Here is a 14153-nt window from a genome sequence, read left to right on the forward strand (position 1 = left end):
AGCTATCAAGCCAAAGAAAGTCTGGGTGGAGAACAATTTTACAAACTGAACCCAAGGTTTACACAGTAAGTGCATATGCCAGTGCTGTGGCCCGTAGAGCACCGCGCTCTAGGAGTAGCCTTTTCTCTTGCTTACATATGACATCTGTACTTCGTTAGATTACGCCACCTCCGAATGTTTAAAACATGTCACTCAGTTCATGCAGATTAAGTCAAACAGGAAAGACATGAAGTAAGACTTGAAAGGCGCCTGATCGCTGATCACAGGATATGGCACAGTAAAAAGGGAGTGCAGAGAGAGTGCATCCTCGCAGGCCTCAACTAGAACAGAGGACCCAAAAGGACCCAGTACTAATAAAATGTCTTGTGTGAAAGAAATGTCCTGCAAATTTACAAGCGTGCTGCTACTGAGCTTGTCTTCACACACACAGTTCAAATCGCCATGCAGGAAGGAACACCTTCCTGCACATAAACAATCACTCCTTGGGCTCTCCTCCATCCTTACCAGAGAAACGCCAGCCTTTGACGTGGAACTAGAACTTCCACCTGTAAGAAAAGAGAAGAATATTACAGATGTACATGTGACCAATAGAGCAACGTAAGAGGCACTAAGAAGCATATTTATAGGCCCCTAGCGCCACTGTGCGCCACATTAACGTAATTTATTTTGACGTTAACGTGGCCCAACGAGGCCAAAGTCTCTGTGCCGTATTTACAGAGGGGCGCAATGCATCCATTGCGCCACTCTGTAAACCTTTGTGCTACATTATGCCTGCGCCAGGCATAATGTGTGCAAAGGGGGCGTTCCCCCGTTAGGGAGCTGGAAAAATGGCGTAAGGAAATCTATGAGATTTCTTTGCGCCATTTTTTACGGCACTTTTAATGCCTGCTCAAGAGCAGACGTTAAAAGGGGCCTTACATTCTTTATAATAGGACTCTGCAGGAGTAGCACCAATATTTTGGCACTACTCATGCAGAGTACATCAACAGCGTCATGAAGAATGATGCTATTGCCCCCTACCCTGCGCCATGGTGCACTGCATTTTAAATACGGCTCATACATGGTGACAGTGGGGGGGTGCTAAGGGGTGCAGGGAAAATGGCACTGCACTCGCTGCAGCGCCACTTTCCATTAATCCGCCCCTCTGTACACATGCAAACAAAGCAATGATTGAGCGACAAAATATTCCTGAGCCCAGTCAGAACAATGCATAATGTATGAACTACATGCATAACTAATCAAAACAATGCATTCAGTATGAACAAGGGCGAGCAGTCAGAACAACATACTATGCCTACGATGGATGGTAAAAAAACGTTATTTTAGAGAAGGTTTTTGTACCCAGCCACGTGATGGACGAACAATCCACAGACATGAGTCTAGAATGGCTCATTTTATAAAAATGAGGAGTATACCCAATTATGACCAATACGAGCAATGCGGACCTGGGTGAGTGAGATTGTGTGGAGTTCCCATCCAGTTTCTTTGGGCAAAAGGTGTGATTTTCTTTTGGGTATTACTGGAGCAGCCATTGCAGACTGCCATTTTCTCATTGCTTCTGATGTGAGCAGGTGGGTGCTACAGAGGGTGTATGGCATGGCAAGTATTTGATCTCGATTTCTGACCATGAGGTGTGGGCATAAGCAGAATGCAGTATGTGAAGGTTTCGGTTGGGCATCACTAGCAGGCCAGTTGGGGAGTTCCTTGCAGAGCAGCAGATTGTGCGCCGTGACACAGGCTGCTGGGAGCGCAGTGAGAAAGCAAGGTATCTGGCATGGGAGTGTACCGGAGACGGAGACGAGGATGGCTGTGAGTGAGGATACAGAAGCAGCACTGATTAGCTAAATGAGATCAGCTGAACGGAGTAAACTCACACATGGCAGTTCGGACAGGCAAACATCTGCCACTGTTTCTTTCTCATGGGTGCAGAGGTCAAGTTAAGGGGCTCAGGGAAATTACTTGTGGGAATGTGAGGTGGCTAGGCTGCTGGGAAAACACTAACCCCACAACATACTAACTGCAGAGAAGGCAGTAAATTAAAGGCAAAATCCTTGTTTTGGGAAAAGAAATGATTTGGGAGGTGGCATGGCTGGATGAAGGAAGCAGTGGTAGACGATGGCAGCTAAAGGAGAAAGACAGCTGAATATGGCAGCAGAAGATGGGCAAGGATGGATGAGTGTTCTGCCACAGGGATGGCATGCCCTTGATAGCATAAAAGCGCTGTGGTGGTGTTCAGAAAATGTTTAGGTCAGAGGTTGTTAACATGGTCCACAGACCCATGGGAGTGTGCGACTATATAGAAATTTAAATAATATTAGCAGATTAATAAAGTGTACATAAAGAAATAAAATGTAAAATAGAAAATTTGAAAAAAGTTCTGTAAATGTGAAGGAGGCTAAAAATGAAGTTGGTATCTGCAGCTTTATTCGTTGGAGCAGCACAAGCACAGCAAACACTGAATACAGTAGTATGGATGATGAACGGCGTCAATTGAAGCACCAACAAAACAAAGCACGAATTAGGAGCCAAAAAGACTAGAGTTTAGCATATTGTCCTTCTTTTAGAATCACAAAACAAATTAGAAAAGCGTCTACCTTCCCATTAAAATTTAAATCTCTATTTTTTATATTTGTTTGTGAATTAAATACAATATGTAAATATTTGTGTATTTGTTGATGTATATTTGTTTCTGTATTTGTGCGTACTGTTTCGAAGTTATAATGGTTTAAAGTTCTCATGCAGGGGTCCACGGCTTCCAATAAAGAGTCAGTGGGGGTCCCTGGATTCCATTCATGATATAGTGAGAGTCCACAGAAAATAAAAGGTTACTAACCACTGGTTTAGGTTTTTCAATTTGCCGGACAGAAATATAGGATACATGCTCTGAAGATAGTGGCAGCGATGGGAGTGGTGAGGCTGGGACTGGGCTCCGGGAGATTAAAGGAATTATGCAGCTGGAGCCAAGACTGATCCAAGAGTGCACAAAGAACACAGCAGTGGCAGAATACTGATCTCTAAAATCCACTTTTAATTAAAAAAAATTACCCAAACGGGTGATGTGTTTGGAAGTGCTGTTGCTTGCTCATTAAAAAGCCGAACATTTGACAGTGCTGAATTTGGGAAAGATGCAGTGGAGATGTTACGAAAGGGTAAAGGCGGAATGTGGAAGAGGCCCTGGATGCAAAAGCCTTCTGCTTTGTAAGAGTACAGGGGGTGTCAGTGTGCGGCTCAACCAGAGGAGATTACTTTAGTGCAGGATCTGGGTTTGGATTTGCTGAAGGATAAGAATAGGGGTTCCGGAGAAAAGAAGGCACCCTGCGGGTGATTTGGTGGTGGTCACTTTTCAGAGTGCAATTTTTTTCTCTTACTTTTTTCTTGTTAAGTGTTTGTTGTTATATGTCTGAGCAGATGATGTCACATGATTGAATTAATGTGCTGCGTTTAATGCGATTGCTGGGTTAGTTCGACCAGGTTTGAATGTACCAGAGAGCAGGAAGTTTTTGTTCACTGAGACGAAAAGCGGGTGCATTAGTTGAAGATCAGTTTAGAAGATGGGGGGGGTGTAAGTATCCTGGCCTGCCATGTATGGAACAAAGGTTCCTGGGCTGAAGAAACGGTGAGCTGGTGGCCTCTGCAGGATCTGGAAGGTTAGAGGAGAATTGGGAAGATGCGGAGATTGAAGTCATACATGTATGTCTAGGAAGAAGTTCACAAAGACAGAATGGAGTGGTAGACAGTTACACAAACTTGTGCAAGACCTTTAAGTCTAGGGTAGGGCTCCAAGAATAAGAAGGACTTTCGAGGCTAGGTTCTTGAAAAGTCAGAAATTAAGGACTAATAGGTACTTGGGGTAGCTGGTGAGTCCAAGTGGGTGGACCACAGGATCCCTAGTAATTAGGGGAGGTAGATTTGAAGTCTGTATAAGTAGGCAGCCTATAAGGTGATGAAGCCAGAACCAACAGCTACGTAAAGGCAGCTATGTTCATTAGTGGCCTTTTCCAACACACCACTGTGTCTATTGTTGATTGTGCCTTTTGACCTGGTGCCTAGAATTTGATGTGCAATGTATTCTGTGTAGAATGCACCCCAGATCAAAGATGCAGGCATAACACTAAAGACTCACCCACAACAAGGATGGGATACCCATCTCTCCCACTGCTCACCTGTGGAATCCTGGCTCCTTTTCTTCCATAGGCAATAAGCAACAATGACAATACAGATGGAAAACAGGATAATGACAATCAAAACGACCCATCCTAGGGAAAGAGAGAGAGAGAGTGCATTACACTACACGTGCTACTCATATGTGAACTTAGAGACATTTTTTCACACTGGCTTTCACAAACTCACTAAAGGGGCTTTGACCTCTGACCCAGTTCCACTATACTTACACAAAATACCCTTGCCTCAAACACAAGAGCAGCTCCCATTTGTTTCACCACTCCTGTTCATGAATCAAGATCTCACACACCAGGGCAGTTCCCAATACTGTCTCCCACCTCACCACTCATACAGAATACCTAATACTACCCATTAGGATTTCTGTAAATGTCCTGTATGATACTAACATGAAATACCCATACATTGCCAAGAAGGGGGACTTCTCCCAATTGTGCCTCCTTTGACCCGTACTTGCACAGTTTATCTACAGCAGCCACAGAAGAGATTTCCAATTATGTCTCAGGTACTCATGCAGAATAACCTACCTCACATTCATGGGCAGGTGATACTGTACTCACACAGAATAGCCCACTCCACTGATGGGCCTTATACTACCTCGAACGGATCTACCCACACCAGTTTCATATCTCACGCACTCACAGAATACATAGGCCCAAAATATAAGAAAAGTGGCGCTGCATTATACGCAGCGCTGATTTTCTCGCAGCCTTTAGTGCCCCCCTAATGCCACCTTGTGTGCACTGTCATTAACATACGGCGCACCATGGCATAGGCTAGGGGCAACAGTGTCATTTTTACGCTATTGTAGTACATTGCAGGATTGGCACCAAAACAGTTGGTGCTATTCCTGCAAAGTACGTAGGGGCCCATTAAAAATAATGGTGTGCCCCTTTTAACGCATGCTCTGTGCAGGCTTTATAAAAAGCCGCTAAAAATGGAGCAGTGGAATCTTATAAATTCCACTGTGCCATTTTTGCGGTCCACCTCATGTGCGTGACTTTTAGCCCATCCTGCTTTTTCCAGTCAACAGCACTAAGGCCCAGATTTAAGAGGGCCTAGCGCCATCTAACGAAATTTTAGCATAAGTGTTTTTAATGCTAATGTGGTATTAGATGGTCAAAAACGCTGCGCCATATTTACAAAGTGGCGCAATGCATGCATTGCGCCACTCTGTAACCCTTTGCACCACAGTATGCCTGTACCAGGCATAATGTATGCAAGGAGGGGGGTGAAAAAATGGTGCATTTTTAATGCCTGCTCACAGAGGGCGTTAAGAGGGGCACACCATTATTTATAATGGGCCCCTATGTACTATTCAAGGTTAGCGCCAAACTTTTGGTGCTAATCCTGAACAGTACATCAATAGCATAAAAAATGTCGACGCTACTGCCCCCTACCCTGCGCACTGGTGCGCCGTATTTTAAATATGGCACACATATGGTGGTGGTAGGGGGGCGCTAAGGGGTGCAAGGAAAGTGGCGCTGCACTGGTTGCAGCATCACTTTTCTTAAATATGCCCCTACGTGGCTAGGACTTGTAGGCCCATACTTAAAAGTGGGGAAAATGCAAATACAAGTCTCAGCATGCTTAGTGTTTATAGCTAGATACAGCCAGGAATCTATCTTCAAAACATGGGGCTATTTAATAGTTTAACTTTAGTTGTGGCTCCTCAAACATAGGCAGGTTTCAGCTCATCCGAAAGGTATTCCACGGTATGGGTAGAACACTTACCAACATAGCCCTGTGTAGCAGGGGGTCCAGTGGGGCGCATGCAGAGGTTATCAGCAGTGGCATTGCAGGAGCTGATTAGTTCTTCCCCTTCTGGGCAACTTGGGAGAGAACAGAGAGGAGAGATGCAATGAGGACCCACTGTGAACATGCAAAACAGAACCAAGTAAAGCACAGATCAGAGACTACTGCAAAATCAGCCTGGTGCCTCCTTCTCTGCAAGGCAATGCCTAATTTGAGCCAGGGGTTGCAGGCGGGGCCCAGCTGCACTCATATTTGGGGGCCGGCACTTATTTTTCCTCAACAGACTTTGACCCACAGCAAGAGTCAGAAAAACACATAAGGGGTAAAGAAGGAAAAGAAAGATGGAAAAACAGTGACAAAGGGAAAAGGGTGAGATAAAATAGAAACTGCTAGAGTGAGAAAAGGAGACGGAGTATCTGGTGGTGGATTAAAGAAGCAAGAGGCATGAGGTGAAATCAAGACTAAGTAGCCTTCATATTTGTCACACCAACCTTCTATTGTGCCGGCCACAGGCGTCTGAACAAGATTTTGGGTCCCAGAACTTACTCTTTTCCAAATTAAGCACTGCTACAGGACCACTACAGGGAAAAAAGTGTCACAGGTCTCGCTGGTGCCTCTGACTGGTCATTAGAGCTGTAACAGTGGCAGCCAAGGTCACCTCTTTCAGCTACAATACTTAGGAAATAGGCAAACAAGATAAGCTTGGAGGACTTACCTACTCTTAATGTGTGTGTGTGTGTGTGTATGTATTATTAATGCTAGTATGTAAACATGCATGATTTGGGTTATTTCTAAAGTGCCAAAGAGGCACAACTGATCTCCACACGGCAAAAGAGTAGTACAAGCGAATCAGGTTGGTGTGTAAATAATATATATATATATATATATATATATATATATATATATATATATATATATATATATATATATATATATATATATATATATAAAATGTCACTTACCCAGTGTACATCTGTTTGTGGCATGAGACGCTGCAGATTCACATGCTGTGCACATCCCGCCATCTAGTGTTGGGCTCGGAGTGTTACAAGTTGTTTTTCTTCGAAGAAGTCTTTTCGAGTCACGAGATCGAGGGACTCCTCCCCTTTCGGCTCCATTGCGCATGGGTGTCCACTCCATCTTAGATTGTTTTCCCCGCAGAGGGTGAGGTAGGAGTTGTGTATTATAGTAATAGTGCCCATGCAATGGAGTAAATATGTATGTACATAATGTGGTTTAAAGTGATATATTTACAAATTTACAAATGTTCAAGATGAACTTCGAAACGGCTACAGGCTCCCGGGGAGGCGGGTGGGCGCATGTGAATCTGCAGCGTCTCATGCCACGAACAGATGTACACTGGGTAAGTGACATTTTCCGTTCAATGGCATGTGTAGCTGCAGATACACATGCTGTGCATAGACTAGTAAGCAGTTATCTCCCCAAAAGCGGTGGTTCAGCCTGTAGGAGTTGAAGTTGTTTGAAATAAAGTTCGTAGTACTGCTTGTCCTACTGTGGAGTGTTGTGTTGTTAACACATCTACGCAGTAATGTTTGGTAAACGTATGAGGCATAGACCATGTGGCTGCCTTACATATTTCAGTCATAGGAATATTTCCTAGAAAGGCCATGGTAGCACCTTTCTTTCTAGTCGAGTGTGCCTTTGGTGTAATAGGCAGTTCTCTTTTTGCTTTGAGATAGCAAGTTTGAATGCATTTAACTATCCATCTAGCAATGCCTTGTTTGGAAATTGGATTTCCAGCATGAGGTTTTTGGAAAGCAACAAATAATTGTTTTGTTTTCCGAATTTGTTTTGTTCTGTCAATGTAGTACATTAACGCTCTTTTGATGTCTAATGTATGTAGTGCTCTTTCAGCTACAGAATCTGGCTGTGGGAAGAACACTGGTAAATCTACTGTTTGATTCAAGTGGAACGGTGATATGATTTTTGGTAAAAATTTAGGATTTGTCCGTAGAACTACTTTATGCTTGTGTATTTGAATAAAGGGTTCTTGTATGGTAAATGCCTGTGTTTCACTTACTCTTCTTAGAGACGTGATGGCAATGAGAAACGCAACTTTCCACGTTAAATATTGTATCTTGCATGAGTGCATGGGTTCAAACGGTGGACCCATGATTCGTGTTAAGACAATGTTGAGGTTCCATGAAGGAACTGGTGGTGTTCTTGGTGGTATAATTCTTTTTAGGCCCTCCATAAAAGCCTTTATGACTGGGATCCTAAAGAGTGAAGTCAAATGCTTAATTTGCAGATAAGCTGAAATTGCGGTGAGATGTATTTTAATGGATGAAAAAGCTAGCTTTGACTTTTGTAAGTGCAGTAAGTAGCTTACGATGTCTTTTGCAGATGCATGTAAGGGTTGAATTTGATTATTATGGCAGTAATAAACAAATCGTTTCCATTTATTTGCATAGCAATGTCTTGTTGTAGGTTTTCTAGCTTGTTTTATGACCTCCATACATTCATGTGAAAGGTCTAGATGTCCGAATTCTAAGATTTCAGGAGCCAAATTGCTAGATTCAGTGATGCAGGATTTGGGTGTCTGATCTGTTGTTTGTGTTGAGTTAACAGATCTGGTTTGTTTGGCAGTTTGACATGAGGCACTACTGAAAGGTCTAGTAGTGTTATGTACCGGGGTTGTCTTGCCCAAGTTAGTGCTATTAGTATGAGTTTGAGTTTGTTTTGACTCAATTTGTTTACTAGATATGGAAGGAGTGGGAGAGGGGGAAAAGCGTATGCAAATATCCCTGACCAACTCATCCATAACGCATTGCCCAGAGACTGATCCTTTTCCGAGATTCTAACTAACTTTCCAACCCGAAACACGGAGCGAAAAGGAACACGTCCGAACCCGATGGCGGAAAAAAACAATCTAAGATGGAGTCGACACCCATGCGCAATGGAGCCGAAAGGGGAGGAGTCCCTCGATCTTGTGACTCGAAAAGACTTCTTCAAAGAAAAACAACTTGTAACACTCCGAGCCCAACACTAGATGGCGGGATGTGCACAGCATGTGTATCTGCAGCTACACATGCCATCAAACATATATATATATATATATATATACACACACACACACACATATGTAGTGCGAGCAGTTTTGTGTTTTGAACTTGAACAACAACTCTTCCTATCAGGTAATATGTAAGTTATGGTTCCGGAAAAACACATAAAACAACTGAAATGTACCAGCTATGTTTATCAACATACTCCATACTGCGCCACCTACTACGTGGTTATCTTCATATCTGTTTTAGCAGTGGGCAGCTGGAGTTGGGCGTAAACATCTCTGTGCAGCACGGTCCCTGTGGAATGTAGATGGCAATGTTCCTGAGCTGATGGAAAGAGTTAACTATATGGAAGAAAAGGCGAGGCCTTGTAGTGTGGTGTGTAATGAATGCATGTGACATTGGGGGTTCATGAAGTTTACAAGATCATCGATGACAAAGGTGTAGAATGAGTGCTTGGTGGGGATGTGATAGGGCTGTATCATTGGCTTAGTTGTTAGTAAGACCAATGATACTGATCTTTGAGCATAGTATTGATTCATATTTGTGATTACAATATTGAATGTAGGATTGAGGAAGTTGTGAGAGGAGTAATCGAGAGCCTTGGAGAGAGCCTTACAATCCTTGTTAGCTTGTGCAATGATGTTTTGGAAGAATTCAGATTTAAACTTGGTGAAGCAACACTTGCCTGTCTTTCAGGCTATTTTTAGTGTGGAAAGAGTTTCGAGTGATTATGTTTATCGTCATTGTTTTCCAATCCAAGGATTCTCTCGTTCGTGTTTGGTTCCTTGTGTTGAGTTGAGTGTTTAGATCTGCTCTTATGGGATGGGTTTATAGTAGTGAATCCCTGTTATGCAATGACACGGCCCTGAGTCACACGGCGTGATGTGGGTGGATTGGGAAGGTTGTGAATGACATGTTAGTAACCTGGTGACTGTGTAAAGCTGGGTGGAGAGAGATGCTAAAAAGAACTGCATGTCAACAATTATAGGGTGCATAATGGCTTACTTGGGATGTTATATAAAGGGTTATGTTCAACTACTTGAGTGCTTTTATGCTTATTTATGTTGTTTTCTACATAATTACGTATGTTTGCTTATGCACATGCATGTCTTTGTACGTGTGTGAGTATATCTACGTTCATACACAGGAACACTTACTCAGTCTTGCATCGCACACAAACTTCACAGGGTTGATCCGGGGGACAAAATGTACCCGCCTTACAGCGACACTTTGTGTTCCGGGTGGGGCTGCACCTGCTCACCTCTTCCTGACCTAGAAGGTAAGAGAAAGTTGACAGCTAGGGCAAAAGACGCTTGATCAAACAGATATTTTTAAAGTAATGTCCGAGCAGATAATCCCAAAAGAGTAGCTAACTTTTTCCTGACTCCTATGATCAATTTCGGGTTTATTGGAAAAGGGCACACATTCGCATCCGATTAGCATCTCTGACAACTATAGACTAATCACCCCCACCCAGAGTCCTCCCAAACACAATTGAAAACAAACTCAAAGAGGTTTACCAGCTGTAGAGTATCTAAGGCCAAAATGGGCTTACTGCTCCTTAATTCGATGTAGAGGCTGGGACCAGAAGCTAGGTTGTGAACTTTGAGGGATCTTTCGAGAGGGAGAGGCTCTGCTGATGTACTTCATGAGGCACCTGCCAAGAAGCCTCTAGGGGGCCTTGGGAAAACACGACCTTGCAGGAACTGTGGAGGCATGTCTGCCATGGGACTCCCTTCTCCCCAGAAGCCTTCCTTTAAGGTATACTCCATGCTACAGGAACATGTTGTCTTGGGTGTGTACCTTGCTTCTTGCAGTTTATTCGGGTAGAGAAACTGTAATAGCCCATGTGTTCCATCCTCTTTGCCAGTGAGGACTTTAAGTTGGACCGTCTCGTTCAATGGGACCAGGAGAGACCGTCCACCTGGAGTGACCCCAATGCTGGGCTGAAATGAGGCTCAGAATTATGTTTATTTGGATGGTTAACTGCATCATAGCGCTCTTTTGCTTCTTTGCTTTTCCCCAACTCCTGCTGACTTGGCCAGCAGACTCTCGCCACAGACAGACCAGTTGCCAGCCTGACCATTTTACAGGTTCTTGGTCTGTCAACGCTTCCTATTGAACGGTCACGCTGAGGTGGCGCACAGAATGCTTCATCTACCACCAACAACCTCAGTTTAGCACTATCACATATAATGTTTGTTCCCTGCCGGATCTCACTCGTCCTGATGCCAGTTCAACTATTGGCCGTAATTTTGCATTTCAACAAGCCGGCTGAGAGGAGTTCACAGATGGGCTGGACTGAAACAAGGATGTTTTTCGGGGCCTAGGTGACAGTGTACCTATTTATGCTAGCCTATTAACCAGTTTACCCAGATGGTGGGAATGAACCAGTTTCAGTGTGTAACCCTGGCTGAGACTGTGTACAGTGAAACACATTGTTCATGATACTGCATGTAGGCCAGGGTTGTGTCTTTCATTTCATCAACTGCTGCATAAGATTTCATTGCATCTACTTGTGCATTCCCGTGAAGCACAGTCAGTCATACTCAACCTCAAATCAGGGTGTGGCACTCAGTACAAACTCTAGGAGACACGCTTGAGCAACTACATTCAGGAGGCCTAACTCTGACTGACCCTGTTGCATACATGGAAGAGGAGAAACAGGGCACCTCTGTTGCCACTCTACTTTCTCATGTAGGACAAACTACCCACTGCAACCTGATTGGTTGATTCTCGTGTGAGAACCGTGTACATTTTCAAATCTTAACTCCAGCTCTGCTCCATAAAAAAACGTAATGCTATTCACAAAAAGATTGAATAATTCATGGTCTTTGAGGTTTAAACTGCAAAAGACCTAGGGACATATGTACGAACACATTTTCCCACAGACACAGAATGGGTAAAACCCTTTAATACATCTGGCCCCTAATTTCCAGACACTACTAAGCTAAAGGAGAGGGCTGAATCTTAAAAGATTGCTCGTGAGAGTCTCATTCCGTGTATGGTCTCAGGCTAGAGATTATAAGTGCTACAACTCTGAGGGAACAACGTTAGACTGAAACTACAATCACCACGTGTAGATCTTTTAGTAGTGTATGCACTTTTCTCCCAAAGTGTAAGTGTTAGCGTGTTCTAATTACATTTATTAATGACATCAGCTAAGCAGGTAGTGTTTGCTGAATGTTGGCATCAACTTCTGCTGTTTGCTTGCGTTTGGGGCTCAGTTGCTGGGACACAAAGTAATGAGTCTGTTGAAATGTTTATTTGCCACTGGAGGGTGAGTTCAGACAGCTACTAGCCTTACGTCCCAAATGCCGTGAACCATTAAGAGCCATTGTCATAGCCCCCTTTTAAACACGCCTCGTCGGCCGTCTCCAGTCTATTAATGGAAAATGGGAAATTAGCAGCAGCTAACACTCTCTGCTGAGGGTGTTACCTACTGTTAACAACCTTGCTGAAAGCAATAACCAGTTAACTGACTCTTCACAAACCCCAGCCTGCTGTTCCAATGTTTGGCTTCTGTGTACGACTACAGGGGTCCGCATACCTTCTTTGCATCTTGTGCAGGACAGGCACGAGCGTAGGCTGTTCTGGTACTCTGTGTAATCCTTGCCATCTGTACAGGGGGTGCACATGTTCCTGGTACCCAGATTCTCATCGGGAGCCTCCTGGTGCATGCCTGTGTGAAAACAAGGGGTGGGGTGAGAGAAGGAGAAAGAGCAGGTGAGATGAGACGAACAAGGGCATTTATGTTAGAAAAGGCCTCGTCTATATATCCAGAACACAACTGAAAGGCTGACAGAGGTGAAGACTGAGGCCCTCCTTATATCAACAGGGAGGTGTCCTGACAGTGCAGTGGGGCATATCTCAAGCACCAGGGGAGGCCTATAGAGGGCCCCATTGCTCAACATACATCATGCAGAAGGAAACGGATAGAAAACTGCACACTGCACCTCTCCATATGTCCTGGGCAGGAGTACGTGGGACCTTAGGGCCAGATGTAGCAAACTGTTTGCGAGTCGCAAACGGCGAAAATCGCCGTTTGCGAGTCGCAAACGTGTGTTTGCTATGCAGAAATGCATTTTGCGAGTCGGAACCGACTCGTAAAATGCATCTCCGACTCGCAAATAGGAAGGGGTGTTCCCTTCCTATTTGCGAGTCGCAGTGGTATGCAATTCCATTTGCGACCGCGTACGCGGTCACAAATGGAGTCGCAGTTACCATCCACTTGAAGTGGATGGTAACCCACTCGCAAACTGGAAGGGGTCCCCATGGGACCCCTTCCCCTTTGTGAGTGGACCCAAAAATATTTTTTCAGGGCAGGCAGTGGTCCAAGGGACCACTACCTGCCCTGAAAAAATCCGAAACAAAAGTTTTTTGTTTTTTTTTCTAAGTGCAGCTCGTTTTCCTTTAAGGAAAACGGGCTACACTTGGGGAAAAAAAAACTGCTTTATTTAAAAGCAGTCACGGACATGGAGGTCTGCTGTTCCCAGCAGGCCTCCATCCCCGTGAGTGCCCAGAGTCGCTATGGGGTCGCAAATTGCGACCCACCTCATTAATATTAATGAGGTGGGTCTTTGCAACCCCATAGCGACTCGCAGAAGGTGTCTGAGACATCTTTCTGCATACCAATTTGTGAGTTGCAAATTGCGAGTCGGAAGAACTCGCAAATTGGTTTCTTCCTACATCTGGCCCTTAGTTCTCTAAACATCTCCACCAAAAAGAAGATGCCTGCAGTTTTCTGGTTGAAGGTCTTCAAAGAAGGAGACACTGGCAAGGTCAGTGGCTGTAGCTCACACGTACCGCCAGCACAAGGAAAGTATTGCAGTGCTGCAGGCTGCAGGACTCTCAGTGGAACCCTCCAACAAAAAGAGACTGCAGGCCTGATTTAGAGTGTGGTGACATTAGGACAGCCCCCAGACTCACGCATATCCAAAGGTGAAATTTCCCCGCCTACAACGATAAGTGGAGGAAATTCTGCTTATTGATTCCACTCCACATTTAACATCACCCCCAGATATCCGAGAGCTTTGTGTCACCACCCTTATTATATTTCCAGAAAGACTTGAAGACTTTCCTCTTCAGAAGACACCTCCAAGACTAGCGGACTCAGCTCTTCACCTCTGTGGTTAACGTTCGCAGCACGTAATCTAAGATATTTGTTCATGTTGTAATAGCTATTATTAA

General features: G+C 44.2%; 1 protein-coding gene across 6 annotated transcripts in view; it reads right to left on the minus strand.

Annotated features, from left to right (window-relative positions):
- Positions 1 to 14153, minus strand: part of LOC138265897 (tumor necrosis factor receptor superfamily member 10B-like) — a 176477-nt gene that overhangs the window by 122343 nt on the left and 39981 nt on the right. For all 6 annotated transcript variants that reach the window (XM_069214068.1, XM_069214065.1, XM_069214064.1 and 3 more), the window contains 5 exons: positions 12514 to 12645; positions 10121 to 10235; positions 5914 to 6011; positions 4164 to 4256; positions 505 to 545 (listed from right to left, as the gene is read on the minus strand). In XM_069214068.1, the coding sequence (XP_069070169.1) occupies positions 505 to 545; positions 4164 to 4256; positions 5914 to 6011; positions 10121 to 10235; positions 12514 to 12645 (479 nt within the window). The remainder of the gene's footprint in view (positions 1 to 504; positions 546 to 4163; positions 4257 to 5913; positions 6012 to 10120; positions 10236 to 12513; positions 12646 to 14153) is intronic.

The sequence above is a fragment of the Pleurodeles waltl genome, chromosome 11 (genome assembly GCF_031143425.1).
Source record: "Pleurodeles waltl isolate 20211129_DDA chromosome 11, aPleWal1.hap1.20221129, whole genome shotgun sequence".
NCBI lineage: Eukaryota > Metazoa > Chordata > Amphibia > Caudata > Salamandridae > Pleurodeles > Pleurodeles waltl.